The 13,102-nt window shown below is 60.0% G+C and overlaps 1 protein-coding gene across 3 annotated transcripts; it reads left to right on the top strand.

The window, feature by feature from the left end:
- Positions 1–173: 173 nt before the first annotated feature.
- On the top strand, positions 174–9,819 carry GLI4 (GLI family zinc finger 4). 3 transcript variants are annotated; one of them, XM_045561360.1, is made up of 4 exons: positions 174–236; positions 1,818–1,979; positions 7,424–7,522; positions 8,770–9,819. In XM_045561360.1, exons 2-4 carry the CDS (start codon positions 1,856–1,858, stop codon positions 9,684–9,686), a joined length of 1,140 nt encoding a protein of 379 aa, XP_045417316.1. In that variant the 5' UTR covers positions 174–236; positions 1,818–1,855; the 3' UTR covers positions 9,687–9,819. The 3 variants fall into 3 exon arrangements, with proteins under 3 accessions (XP_045417316.1, XP_045417317.1, XP_045417315.1); XM_045561361.1 differs by lacking the exon at positions 174–236 and adding an exon at positions 268–314; XM_045561359.1 differs by lacking the exon at positions 174–236 and having other exon boundaries at positions 690–1,979.
- The last annotated feature ends 3,283 nt before the right edge of the window (positions 9,820–13,102 follow it).

The following is a 13,102-nucleotide window of genomic DNA, read 5'->3' as shown; positions in this document are numbered from 1 at the left end:
GGCCGTCTATTGCGGATCCCCGGCCCCTGGGGACACTGAAGCCACGCACCCGCTGAGCTCACGACGGGGCGGGGCAGGGATGGGCCCTGGCGGAGCTGCTGGCCCCGCCCCCGCGCGGCCACTGAAGCGCGCAGTCCTCCCGGTGCCCAGAGCGTCTCGGAAGTGCTCGCAGGCGGGCACGGGGCGGGGCCGGGCGCGCTTCCGGCTGGCGCGCGGCGGCCTCTTCCCGCTAGAAGGTGAGTGGGCGCGGGCGGCGGTGACGGTTCCAGGCGTCCGGGACTCGCCTGGCCCGCGCTAGTGCGCGGTCTCCCACGGTGCGATCCCGCCCTGCCAGGCCGCGCCGCCCCTCCCTGCAGCCGCTCCTCGCCGTGACCTTGGCCTCGGGCCGGGCCTGGGGCGAGGATGGGCTCCGCGGGGCAGCAGCGCGCCACCCTGCCCCGCAGCCTTGGGCGCACTGGTTCTCGGGGATCGCGGTGTCCGTTTGCGGAGCGCCTTCCTCACGCACCGGGTGATGGGAGCTGTGATCATTCCCACTTTGCAAGTGGGAAATTCAGGCTCGAAGTCCCTTGTCCGAGGTCCCGCGGCTGGCTGTGTGAAGCCGCCGGACCTGAGCCCGGCCAGGCTGCTGCGCTCCGTGGCTAAGCTCCCCGAGATCGGGCCCTTTCCCACGGGGCTGGGAAAAGAGGTGGCACAGGTTGCCGCGGAGCCGGTGGCTGCCCCTTCAGCCTGTCGCAGCAGCGTCGGCGTAGAACGCAGTGTTTGTGCCCGCATCCTTGTGGCTGAAGGGGCTTCCACCCTGTGATGGCCACCTCTGCTCAGCCCTGAGGGCCAAGACAGAGATCTTTTTCCAGATGAGTCCCCAATAAGTTAGCTAAGTAACTTGATATGTGACTCAGGGGGGTGAGGACCTGCACCCAGCGTCTCGCTGCAGCCCCACCCTGGGTCCTCTTACCTGGCTGCCCACCGCCTTCCCATCATTAGGTGATGGGGCTGGCCCAGAAACCTGGGCACCTTGCGGTGGCTCTACTGGCCACCTTTCCCCTTTGCTTGAAGCAGGTACTGTCCTTGACTCTTGCTGAAGGTGTGTTAACATTTGTCCTTCCCTCCCCGTGTCCTTTTTCACTGCCCGCCCAAAATAAGGAGTTCCTACTTTATCACAGTATGAAAGAGAAAAATCATTTCTCATACTGGACTCAAGCTATTCTTGAAACCAAGTTAAGAAAAAGTATCTTTGACCCCCGAATGCGTCTCAGAACACTGTGGCAGTGCTGGACTTGGGGGGTTACAACCTGCAGCCTCTGAGGACACCACAGGGTTTGAGAAAGAGGGTTCTGCTGTCTGGCAATGACCCCCCTTTGCTGTTCAGGAAATGCTTTGCTAAAATTTCATCTAAAACATTCATGCCCCAGCAGGCATGTTTCATTTTTTCGCCTTCCCACAGGGCCAGTGGCCCCCAGCTGAGGTTTTTCTGGAAGAATTGGCATCCTTTTCTCTGTGGGTGATGCCATAGCTTGGAAGGACACTCCAGATCCTTTGCTGGGATGAGAGATTTGGTTCAGGCCCTGCGGGTCTGTGGGTGCGTCCAGGTGGTGCCCATGTAATAAGCGTTTCTTACTGAATAAACATATCAGGTCCCTAGATGGCCTAGTACTCCAGGCCCCACACGTCCCCACGGGTTCACCTTTCATCCTTGCTCCCCACTGAATGAATGAGCCTCTGTCTCACCTGGAGAGTTATCCTGTTTCCCCCCCCATCCACCCCCTACCCCAGCATTCCCCTCCATACCCCTCATCTGCCATGGTTTTCATTTTCCCCAGGTCCCAGGTGTGCACACCTTCAGCAGGTCCCGGGGAAGATGGCGGCCCTAGGGGACGTTCAGGAGCCCCTTCCTGTCCCGTCCCCTCTCAGTCTCTCCTCACCGGGGACACCTGGAGCCCAGCACCACGAGGCACGGCTTCACCTCCACGGGCATCAGCATGGTACTCACCCCAGCCTGCCACGTTCCCTCTGCCCACATTCTCTGCCCACATTCTCTGCCCCATCTCCAGCACCATGGAGCCCTCCACCCCGACCTGCCACCCTGGCCAACTGAGCGGCACCACCAGACACTTGTGCAGCTCAACAGGATGCCGAGGCTCCCACATGCTTAGGCCAGGCAGAGCTGGGGCTTGGGGCAGAGCCCTGAGGGGGTGATGCTGGGCTAGGATGGCTGGGCGCAGGCCCAAGCCCAAGCCCTCGAGGGGACATCCCCTGGGACTGTTTCTTTCCTGGGCTTGGGGTGTGGAAGGAAAAGTGGTCTCAAAATCTGGGCCCAGTGTGACCAGGAGCAAGTCATCTCCCTGAGTCTTTGTCCTCATGCCAGGAAGACAGAGTGTCCAGAGGTCTTGCCAGTCTAGTCTAGGTGTGGTCCCTGAGGGACCTGCAGGGACAGAGCTGCCAGCCTTGCTCTACCCCCAGTGGTGTGGCCTCACTGGTGACCTGGCGGAGTCTGGGCATCAAGGTGTGTGGGGAGTCCCAGTCCCATGGTGCCCCTGGGCCCTGCTCCCTCTCAGAGGTCAGCGGGTCCTGAGGTTCTGTCTCTGCTGCATATCCCAAGGACGCCTGGCCTTACCACCCTCAAGGTTAGGACGCTGGTGTGGGCTAGGTCCCATGTAGGACAAGCCTGGCAAGGCAGTGCCCAGGCTCCGTCCCACCCTTTGCTCAGGGTCCTTGCTCTTGGTGGGTCTTGGCATCACAGTGGATGATGTAGTGACTGCTGAGGATTGTCGGGAGTGGCTGCGCTGGGTGTCAGGTTCTGTGTGGATTATCTCCAGGTGAGGTAGGCCCTCCTGTCCTATTACTGATGGGGATGTAGAAACCCAGAGAAGAGGCCATGAGGCCAGCAGAATCCATTCCATATTTTTTTTTTTTTTTTGAGACAGAGTCTTGCTCTATTGCCGAGGCTAGAGTGCTGTGGCGTCAGCCTAGCTCACAGCAGCCTCAAACTCCCAGGCTCAAGTGATCCTCCTGCCTCAGCCTCCCAAGTAGCTGGGACGACAGGCATGTGCCACCATGCCCGGCTAATTTTTTCTGTGTATATTTTTAGTTGTCCAGATAATTTGTTTCTATTTTTTTAGTAGAGACTGGGTCTCGCTCTTGCTTAGGCTGGTCTCGAACTCCTGAGCTCTAACGATCCTCCCGCCTCGGCCTCCCAGAGTGCTAGGATTACAGGCATGAGCTACCGCGCCCAGCCATTCCACATCGATCTGTCTTGAACCCACACCCTTGACTCCCTCTCAGGCCCTGAAGTGTGGCTGCTTATGAGGGGCCAGTATTTGGGGAAGGTGGACAGGCCAGCAGATCATCTAGGGGCAGCAGGGGACACAGGCTGACGAGGCTGCCAGCATGGGTTCTGCAGAAGGCCAGTGCCCAGGATGGAGGGCGGGCCTGGGGGTGCAGGATTGGGCTTCCCCTGGCCCTGTCTCCACCAGCCATGGGTGGCCGGAGCACGGAAGGCCAGGCTTGGGCCCCTGCCCCAGAGGCCTGGCAGCCAGCCTGTGCATACCTCTTGGACACTGGAGCCATGTCCAAGTGCCGTAAAACCCCAGGAGCTTTGCCCATGGAGGGAGTGTGGGCTACACCAGCAGCTTCAGGCCTCTCCATGCTGTGCCAGAGTCAGAATGCAGGGACACAGACCATAGTGGCCATAAAAAGAACAGATGTGAGGACAGGAGGTGCTGGTCCAGCAGCAGGGCAGGGCCCATAGGGTAGGCCCTCCCGGGCACCACGAAGGGGCAGAAGCAGGGACCTCAGCATTTCTGGAACCTGTCCAGGGCTTTCATGCCAGTCAGGGGCCAAGCCTGGACTTCTTGGATCCCCAGCTCCCAGACCACAGTGTGACATAGTCCAGAAAGATGTTCCAGGGACCCACCCTGGAACGCCTGGGTCTCTCTTACCCACCTTAGGGGCCCAGTGATCTCCCGGGCCCACCCCGCACGCCTGGTCATTTCAGGAGCCTCCCTATCTGGGCACAGTGCTGTGCACCTGGCTACGAGGCGTTGGGGAGCAGAGGATGTCCTTGGGAGGAGCCATTGGTCAGTGGGGAGCAGAGGGGAGGGCCCAGCACAGGCAGAGGGGGTCTGCAGTGTCCCTGTGGGCATGCAGCTGGGGTCATGCAGCAGAGCGCCACTGTCCACACGCTGGCCTAGCCTGAGCCTCTCAGAGCAGGGAGGCCTGGCAGGTGGGGTGCAGGCGGGGCAGGACACAGTCCTTCTCCCAGGACCTCTGTGAGGGGCCTGGCACAGCACCTCAGGGACTGCATTGTGTCCACCAGAGCCAACACTGCCAGAGCAAGTTCTGGAAGGTTTGGTCAGGAGTCCTGCAGGTGGAGGGCAGTCTGTGGGCTAGAGGGGGTGATGGAGAAGGGCTGGGTCCCTGAGGGCCTGCAGCCCTGGGTGTGCTTACAAGTCCTAGGCTAGCAGGGAGCGGGCCTGCGGTCAGGGCCGGGCTACCTCATGGCAGGGCCTACCCCATCTTTCCAGATGGGGCGCCTGAGACATGGACTCTACGTGCCCACTGGCTCCCCCCAGTGTGCTCCCCCCTCTTCCTCACCCTAGGTCTCGGCCAGGCACACAGCACTTTTTGTGCCATTTTACATACAAGAGAAGCCCCTTCTAGCCAGGGAAGTGCCACCTCCTTCCAGTCCCCTGGAAGACTGAGCATGCACAGCCTCCTTGCCCTCCACCTGGACAGCGCCCAGCAGGTGGGCAGCCTGGTGTTTCTCCAGTGGTTTCTCCCAGCATGGTGGGGAGCACAGCACTGGGTTCGGTGGGAGGAAACTCAGGAAACTCGCCAGGTGAGTCAGTAAGCCGAGGGTGGGGCAGGGGCAGACTGTGTACCTAGCAGGGACTGCACCGGGCGGCGGCGATGGCGGTTGATTGAGCTCTGCAGAAACATTCAGGTGTGGGGCAGGTGCTGGGAGCCAGGGCTTAGCCCCTGGCAGCAGAGTAACAGTGACCCATGCTGTGACCTGCCTGCACCTGACCCAAAGGCGACCCCCATCTCCTGGAGAAGGGCCTAGGAAGTGCTGTGTCCAGCTTAAAGGGGTAGGGACCCAGGAGGCTGTACTGAGTCACAGCTCGTGCCTGCTCCAGTCCCTCCAGCAGCAAGGTGGAGGCTGTTCACAGCTGTCCAGTGTCCTTTAATCCCATCCCTTCAAAGTGCTTCCAAGGTGTCTCCAAGTACCCCTACAGGTGGCAGCAGCTTTGGCTTGTTTTGTGCCCTAGGTTGTGTTGGTGATGTCACTGTGCCTCTTACAGTAACATCCTGCCTGTCCACGTCAGGGCCCCAGGAACAAAGCCGGGGCATGGGGTCTGGGTCGCTTTCTTTCTTAGAGTCCTGCTAAGTCCTCTCTGGCAGCATGTAGCCCAGGCAAGGGTGCCTGCAGCTAGTGTGGGCACAAGTGTGCCTGAGAGGTGGCTTTGGGAGGCCCACTCTCACCCACCCCTCTGCAGGAGTACGTCGGGGGAAGCCTGCACTGCTTTCAGCCATCCATGGAACAAGCTAGCTCCCTTGGCTGCCAGGCAATGGTGACATGGTGGCCACGAGTGGGCTGCGAGGATCGTAGTCCAGAGAGGCTAGTGCTCCTGGCTTGTCCTCACATTGGGGAGGGCACCTGGAAGGCCCAAAGGTGGCTTGGGTTTAGGACCCCTCTGCCTTGCTTCAGAGCAGCCATGCAGTTCCTAGGGACCCCTGTGCTCTCAGGAAAGGGGTGTCCTACAGCTGAACCCGCCCCCAAACTTCCCAGCCCTTCATGGCTCTGTGGAGGGGAGTCACCCACAACAGGCTAGGGCCCCTCCCCTGCCACAGAGCCACCGACTCCCTTGGCTCCGCAGGGGGACTCTAACGGGGGCACATGTGAAGGGTGGGTGGGTGTGTTGGGTGTACATGTGGCCAACGGGCACAGGAAGCCAACAGCAAAGGTCCCGCCCCACACAAGACAGCCCACACCCCACCCTCGGAGGCTGTCTCCCTCATTCACAAAACCTGCAGCCAGGGCAGCGCCTGCTTGAGGTTGCAGAGTTCCCTGAAAGGCTCATAGTTGGGCGCTGTCATAGCGTGGTGGGGGTCAAGACCCTGTGCCCCCCTCTCCATTGGTTCCACATGACACTGGGGGTACCCAGCCTCCGCCAAAGGAAGCACCTGCCCTCAGGCTCACAGCCCCAAGGTCCAGGCTGCCCTCAGTGCTGTGGTCAGAGGGCAGAGGAGGCACTATGAGTCAGGGAGCACTGAGGACACTGGTCACACACACACATACACCCCAACAGAGAGGGGTGAGCTGACGACTGGCCTCAGGCAGCAGAGCCCGGGTCAGGGCCCCTATTGGGAACACTGAGGGCCCTGCTCGAGAGCAGTGCGTCCCTGCGTCCTCCCTTCTGTGGTCATGCTCCACTAAACTAACATGATGTGCTGGGAGACTCCCTGTACCATCTTGGCCGTGGGCACCTGTACCTGGAGTGTCCTGGGGGCGATGAGCTGACCAGTGGACCCAGCCCATCCCCCCTTTTCTGCCCTGAAGATGGGGAGCAGGTCCCCTCCGCAGCTGGAGCAGCCAGCATCAGCCCTGCGGTGGACCTTGGTATGGACTTGGCAGCAGGAAGGAGCCTGGGGCTTTGGGGCATGTTGGAAATGGCCGCTTCCACCTGTTCTAGGTGCTGGTCAGGGGCTCTCCCCTTTGTGGGCAGGGTCCTGGGACTGGGCCAGGCAGTGGGGAGCCCAGGAGGGACAGCAAAAGCCATGGGCAGAGAGGGAGACTTTGTGAGGCACCAGCACTCCAGAGTGAGAGGCTGCAGGGCGATGGGCTGGGGTAGGGGCAGGCTGTGCACCTAGCGGGGACTGGTCCAGCCCAGGCACAGGCCAGCAGAGATGGCACTTGATTGAGCTCTGCAGAAATGTCCAGGTGTGGGGGGAGGTGTAGGGACCTGGGGCTTAGGCTACAGAGTGACAGTGACCCACACTGTGACCTGCCTGCATGTGATCCTAAGGGGCCTCATGGCCAGGGCCTGTCCAGAGCAGCTTGAGCCATCACAAGGTGGAAAGGTGGAGCCAGAATTAGCCAAGATGACAGAGCCATCCTGGGTGAGCAGGAGGGCCACTGGTTTTGTCTCTGCTTACTGGATTAAAGGGGGTGAGCTCCCAAAGTGCACTTCAGGAAGGCTTCCTGGAGGTGGAGGGTCTCAACCAGACTGGGAATGAAGTTAAAGGGAGTTCCTGGCCAGAGAAGCCATAAACAGCGGCACCATTGCAGGCTGGCCTGCTGTTCAGGGCGACACAGAGGGCAAGGAGGTGTGTTAGGGGGCATGGCTGCCAGCCCACATGGTTCTAGAGAGGCGAAGGAGGCAGCACTGGAGCGTGGGAGGTGAGCCATGACCTCCCTGCCCCCCAGGCTCCCCCAGCTCCAGCCCTGAGGTGCTCTCCCAGCCATCGGACCTGGATCTCCAAGACATAGAAGAAGTTGAGATCGGCAGAGACACCTTCTGGCCTGGTGAGTGAGCAGAACCATCCCCCCACAGCCTCAGGCTGCTCACTCCCAGGGGCTACTGGGGGCTGGAGCTCCTTGCAGTGCTAGGCTCTGTCAACACCCACCACCATAGGCACCCCTGCCTGGGGTCCCTTCCAGTCCCTGGCTCCAGCCTCCTCCCCTATTCTAGTCCCAGCCTTGTTAAACTTCCCAAGGCTGTGACTGCAGCCCTGGCCCCCTGTGGACTCCTGCAGGCCCACTCTGGACACAAGAAAGCAGACTCCTCTCCTTCCCTCTCCCTCTGCCTCGGGCTAGGGTCACTGACTCAGGGCACCACTGTCCCCCTCAAACCAACTGGGGAGTCATCCTGGCCCCACTCCTCTTCCCCCGTGTGTGTCCTGGGAATGCCATCTGTCCCCTTTGTGGAGCTCTAGGCTAAGCTGTGTTAATCCCGACCCCCACTACCACCCGTGGGAAGTCCTCAGGACACCTCAGGTCTCCGGCCCAGCACACGGTCAGCATTTGGTGGCATTAGTGATACCAGCTGGATTTCATGGCTCTGAGCTCTCCGCCCACACCTGGGTGGTCCTGGGGGACAGGTGGTCCTAGGGGACAGGTGTCTGGGGTCAGGTCCCTAGGAAGTGTACCGTGCAAGGAGGTCCCAGGGTGGGCCAGGGGGGTGAGCAGCAGTGCAGTTGCCACCCAGGCCTGAGCCAGCCCCATGAAAAGGTCTAGAGCAGGCATGGGCCCATCAGGACTCCACCCTCGGGCGAGGGCAGAACTCAGGGTTCAGCAGCTGGCCTTGCTCCAGGGACAGGACTGTTCCTGGTGGGTTCTGGGCCGCCCCACAGAGTCCTTTGGAACAGGGTGGCTTCACTTCTCTCTCAGCCCTGGCGTGTCACTTGTCCTCTGGGGCCAGAGCCCTCCAAGTTCCAGACCCTCACTGGCACTCAGTGTCCACCTTGGCACTCCTTTCCCATGTCATGGGTCTCATTAGCCACTGCAGGCTCCATATCCGGGCTGGGGCCACCAGGATGACTGGGTGGTCCTGGCAGCTCTCAGTCACCCTGCAGCCTCCCTACACCCATCCTTAGGACAGCCCTTGGCCACAGCCAGAACCCCTGCCTGGATTCTCGTGGATCCAGTGTCCGGCTCCTCCTTCCTCTCTGAGCCTCCCTGGTCCCCCGTCCCCTCGAGTGCTACAGCAGTGGCTTGGCAGGTGGACAGAGGCATGGGCCGGCACTATCTGCCTCTGCCTTGTCTCATTTCAGATTCCGAGTCCCAGCGGGACCAGGCTGCCTCTCCCCACCTGCACGTCCCTGCAGACGGGGTAGGCCAAGATGTGGGGACGCTGCGGGGCCTCCTGAGGAGCCTCCCCCGTGGAGCCAAGTGTCCAAGCCTTGGGCAGGAGTCCAGCTTGGAGCGGCAGCCTCCAGGGGCCATCCCCTGCGCTCAGAAGAGGGGCGCCTGGTGCTTGACGCTGGGGCCGCAGGGCGCCCCTGGTGCCGAGAGCGGGCCCGAGCGGGCTGCCGAGCTGGGGGGCGGCTTCGGCCTGGGCGCCGGTCTCGGGACGCGGCAGGGCAGCCCGCGGGGGGCCAAGCCGCACCGGTGCGAGGCCTGCGGCAAGAGCTTCAAGTACAACTCGCTGCTGCTGAAGCACCAGCGCATCCACACGGGCGAGAAGCCCTACGCCTGCCACGAGTGCGGCAAGCGCTTCCGCGGCTGGTCGGGCTTCATCCAGCACCACCGCATCCACACGGGCGAGAAGCCGTACGAGTGCGGCCAGTGCGGCCGCGCCTTCAGCCACAGCTCGCACTTCACGCAGCACCTGCGCATCCACAACGGCGAGAAGCCCTACAAGTGCGGCGAGTGCGGCCAGGCCTTCAGCCAGAGCTCCAACCTGGTGCGCCACCAGCGGCTGCACACGGGCGAGAAGCCCTACGCCTGCAGCCAGTGCGGCAAGGCCTTCATCTGGAGCTCCGTGCTCATCGAGCACCAGCGCATCCACACGGGCGAGAAGCCCTACGAGTGCGCCGACTGCGGCAAGGCCTTCCGGGGCCGCTCGCACTTCTTCCGGCACCTGCGGACCCACACGGGCGAGAAGCCCTTCGCCTGCGGTATCTGCGGCAAGGCTTTCGGCCAGAGCTCCCAGCTTATCCAGCACCAGAGGGTGCACTACCGCGAGTAGCCAGGGCGGGGACTGGCCGGCCAGGGCCCAGCGGGCCCGGGAAGTTCCAGGGCGAGGCTCCTGCCTACCCTCCTGGCGGGCACTGCCAAGCACTCCACGCCAGAGTGTCTCCAATAAATTCTTTTTGACGATGGACATGCTTTGCTGGCTCCTGCCTGGCGGAGGTCTCCAGCCGCTTCCTGTCCCTGAGGGCCTGCTGCGGGTCAAAGTGACAGGGCTGCTCCAGGGAGACCTGCCACATAGCACCGTATTGTCTCCTGAGGGTCCTGAGGCCTGGACTTACCCAGAGTCTGCCTAATGCTGACACCCCAAGACAGAAACCCAAAGTAGGGGGGCCAAAGACAGTGCTGGCTTGCCTAGAGGTGGGTGCACGATGCAGGCCTGGCCAGGCTGCCTGTCTTCCACCCTGGGCTTGGGATCTCTTTGACAGTTCAGTTCCTTTAAATATTTTGAAGCTTCCTGATTCTAGTCCATTCTAAGTGTGGCACATTCTCCACACACAGCTCTCAGGTCTGTGCCCTCTCACCCCTTGCCTTTGCACGCAGCCGTGGCCCCGGGCCCGCAGGCTTCCATAGGAGGTGCTTCCTGCCCACCTTTCCCTGCCAGGCCTTCAAAACCACTTCCTGTTCTGGGAAATTGGGGCAAGGTAGTACAAAGGTCTTGAAAGGTGCAGGCTGCTACAGCTGGGTCAGGGCCATGGCTGTCTGCAGATCTGCTGTGGCTCCTCTCCTTGGCAGGGCAGTCTCAGTCCAGCTCTGGGACTTCCAGCCCCTTGTGGTAAGGAACGAGCTCGGCTGGTGGTGGAGGCCCTGAGTGTTAACAAGGAGTGAATATAACAGCACTTTCTCCCTGCCCCACCTGCACATTCTGGAACGGGTGGGGGGGCCCACCCCACCTTGACTAGTCACTCTGCCCCTCTGGAGGCTGCACCTCTCCGGGTCTCACTCCCCCACCCCCAGTCCCTCCTCTCCTGCTGTGACTCATGTACCTGTACTATAGCAGATAGTTTATCCTGTTGGAGACAAAAGCTAGTGGGATGGCTTTGTGGCAGTGTCTGCGGGTGCCTGCACTATCCACATCTGATGTCATCGGCCCCCAGCAAGCCCATTTTCCAGAGGACATGGAGGGTCCAAGGTGTCCCATGCCTTGCTCAAGATCACAAAGGCAGTGACAGCACACCACACTAACCCCAGGGCTACCTGACCAGCCATCCACCTTGGCCACCCAGGCCCCTGCTGAAACAGCAGACCACGATTCCTCATCATGAGCTCCACAGACATGGCTGGACACAGCTGCGGGGGCGGGGCCCACCTTGAGTCCTCTTCCCTGCTGCTCGGTGGGCCTTGGCTTCGGGTTTGGACTCTTTGGCCCCTCTGTGGCCCACACCAGACCCTGGAGCTGTGGGCATGCTCTGGGAAGACTTCCGGGAGGGGTTGTGGTGCAGGCCATGGGCCAGGGCAGCTTCTCTGCACCGCTTCATAAAGCTCATCATCCTCCCTTGTTGGGCAGGGCCCACCAAGATGAGCTGAAATGGTACTTGCGTCTCCCTTGGTGTCCCTTGGTTCCCTTTCCAAGCCTGCAGGCACTGGACTGATTCTAGAAAGTTCCATCTGATCCACTCAGCATTTCCCAGGAACCCAGAGCAGGCCTGGCAGGGCCCAGACATGACCTTTTAAGGTCATTTTCTCTACCTTGTGCCCACTCGGTTCATCAGCACCTTGCATCATCACTCTCTGAGCCCTCCTGGGACACCTAGGTGCCCCCGACGACTCCACGGTGCACTCTGGCCTCCCTCAGTGGTTTGCTTCACCCAGGGCACCCTGTCACCAGCTGCCAGCCCCAGTGCAGCTGCCTCTGCATTCTCTGAACCGAAACTGGGCACAGCGCCATCTGGAGGTCTCTTGGCCAATGTCTGAGCCCAGGGTGCACCGACCCCACACTACCATGCCTTCCCTCCTCCAACACAGTTGCTGAGCTCTCAGCCTTCAGCCTCTCCCTCTTACACAAGTGACCAGAACCCGATGGTCTTCAGGAGCCCAGGTTTAGGGTCTACCAGTGCTGATTCCAGCCCCTGCATGGAACCTGTTTTCATCTCTGAAAATGGAGCTAGCACAGCCCTTCTGGCACTACATATGGAGGTCGGGTGTCAAGTTCTTTGCACACTGCCCGGCACAAATCCCCATAAAAAGAGCTCCCAGAATGGCTCTGTCAACACCCAGGGATGGGATAAGTGGACAGTCATAGCAGGCTGCCACCCGAGGCCCTGGCTGGCCACAGCGAATGTGAGGGACCATCAAGAGGATTTGGCAAGTAACCAGGAGCAGGGTTGTGAGTTTCAGAACCCAGGAAGTGATCGTTTGTATCTGGCACACTGTCTGCTTTGGGCCCAGAAGGAAATGCCCTAGAGGAGCGCTGAATTCCAAAGCACTGGAGCTGCAGAAAACGGACCCTCTGAGCAGCTTGCAGGAGCCCCAGCCAAGGCAAGGGAGGGCTGAGAGCTGACCAGGTCTCAGGCTTGGGCTTTGCGTGGAGGGAAAGGAGCAGGCTGCACATGCCTGTGGATTAGCGAATAAAGGACCAAAATGAGCTTCAGCTTGTAGACTTTTTAGTTGGACATAAGGGTTTTTATTTTTACATAAATTTAAATCGACTTTGGAATTTAAAACTCAACTCCACACTTAACTGTGAGGCTGGATGAGTTATTAATCTCTCTGAATCTGTTTCCTAATTAGTAAAATGATGTATTGGGTTCTCCAGAGAAATAGAACTAATAGAGTGGGGGGGGAGGTGGAGAGAGAGAGAAAGAAAGGAGAGAGATTATAAGGAGCTGGCTCACATGATTACAGAGGCTGAGCAGTCTCGAGACGCAGAGCTGGAGGCAGGAGAGCCAAGGGTGTAAGTTCCAGTCTGAAAGCCATCAGACTTGAGAGCCAGGAACTGATGTTTCAGTTTGAGTTTGAAGGCAGGAAAAGACACGTCCCAGTTCAAACAGTCAGGCAGAAGTTCCCTGCTCAGGCAGGCCTTTAGTTGACTGGATGCGGCCCACTCACATTATGGGGGGCATTCTGCTTCACACAGTCCATAAATTCAAATGTTAATTTTCTCCAGAATCACCACAGCACAGTGCTGGTTACTCTCCAAACCGGGAGAACCAAGTGGCAAGGCCTCTATCTATGACACTTTCAAAATCCCTACAACTTTTTCAACATGTTCACTTGTTTTTGCATGCTTAATAGATTCACGATACTACTTTAATGCCAAACATGGCTCTCGGTTGTCCCACGTGCTTACTCCATCATGTGGCAAGGTCTCTCTGCTACACACACACACACAAATACTCACAAGGACAGGTCCAGGTCTGTCACTGCTTCATCCCAGCACCTAGCACCGGGCATAGGTCATGGTTAGCTGTGGAC

The sequence above is a fragment of the Lemur catta genome, chromosome 9, assembly GCF_020740605.2.
Source record: "Lemur catta isolate mLemCat1 chromosome 9, mLemCat1.pri, whole genome shotgun sequence".
NCBI classification, from domain to species: domain Eukaryota; kingdom Metazoa; phylum Chordata; class Mammalia; order Primates; family Lemuridae; genus Lemur; species Lemur catta.
This window is presented reverse-complemented; position numbering and strand designations above follow the sequence as displayed.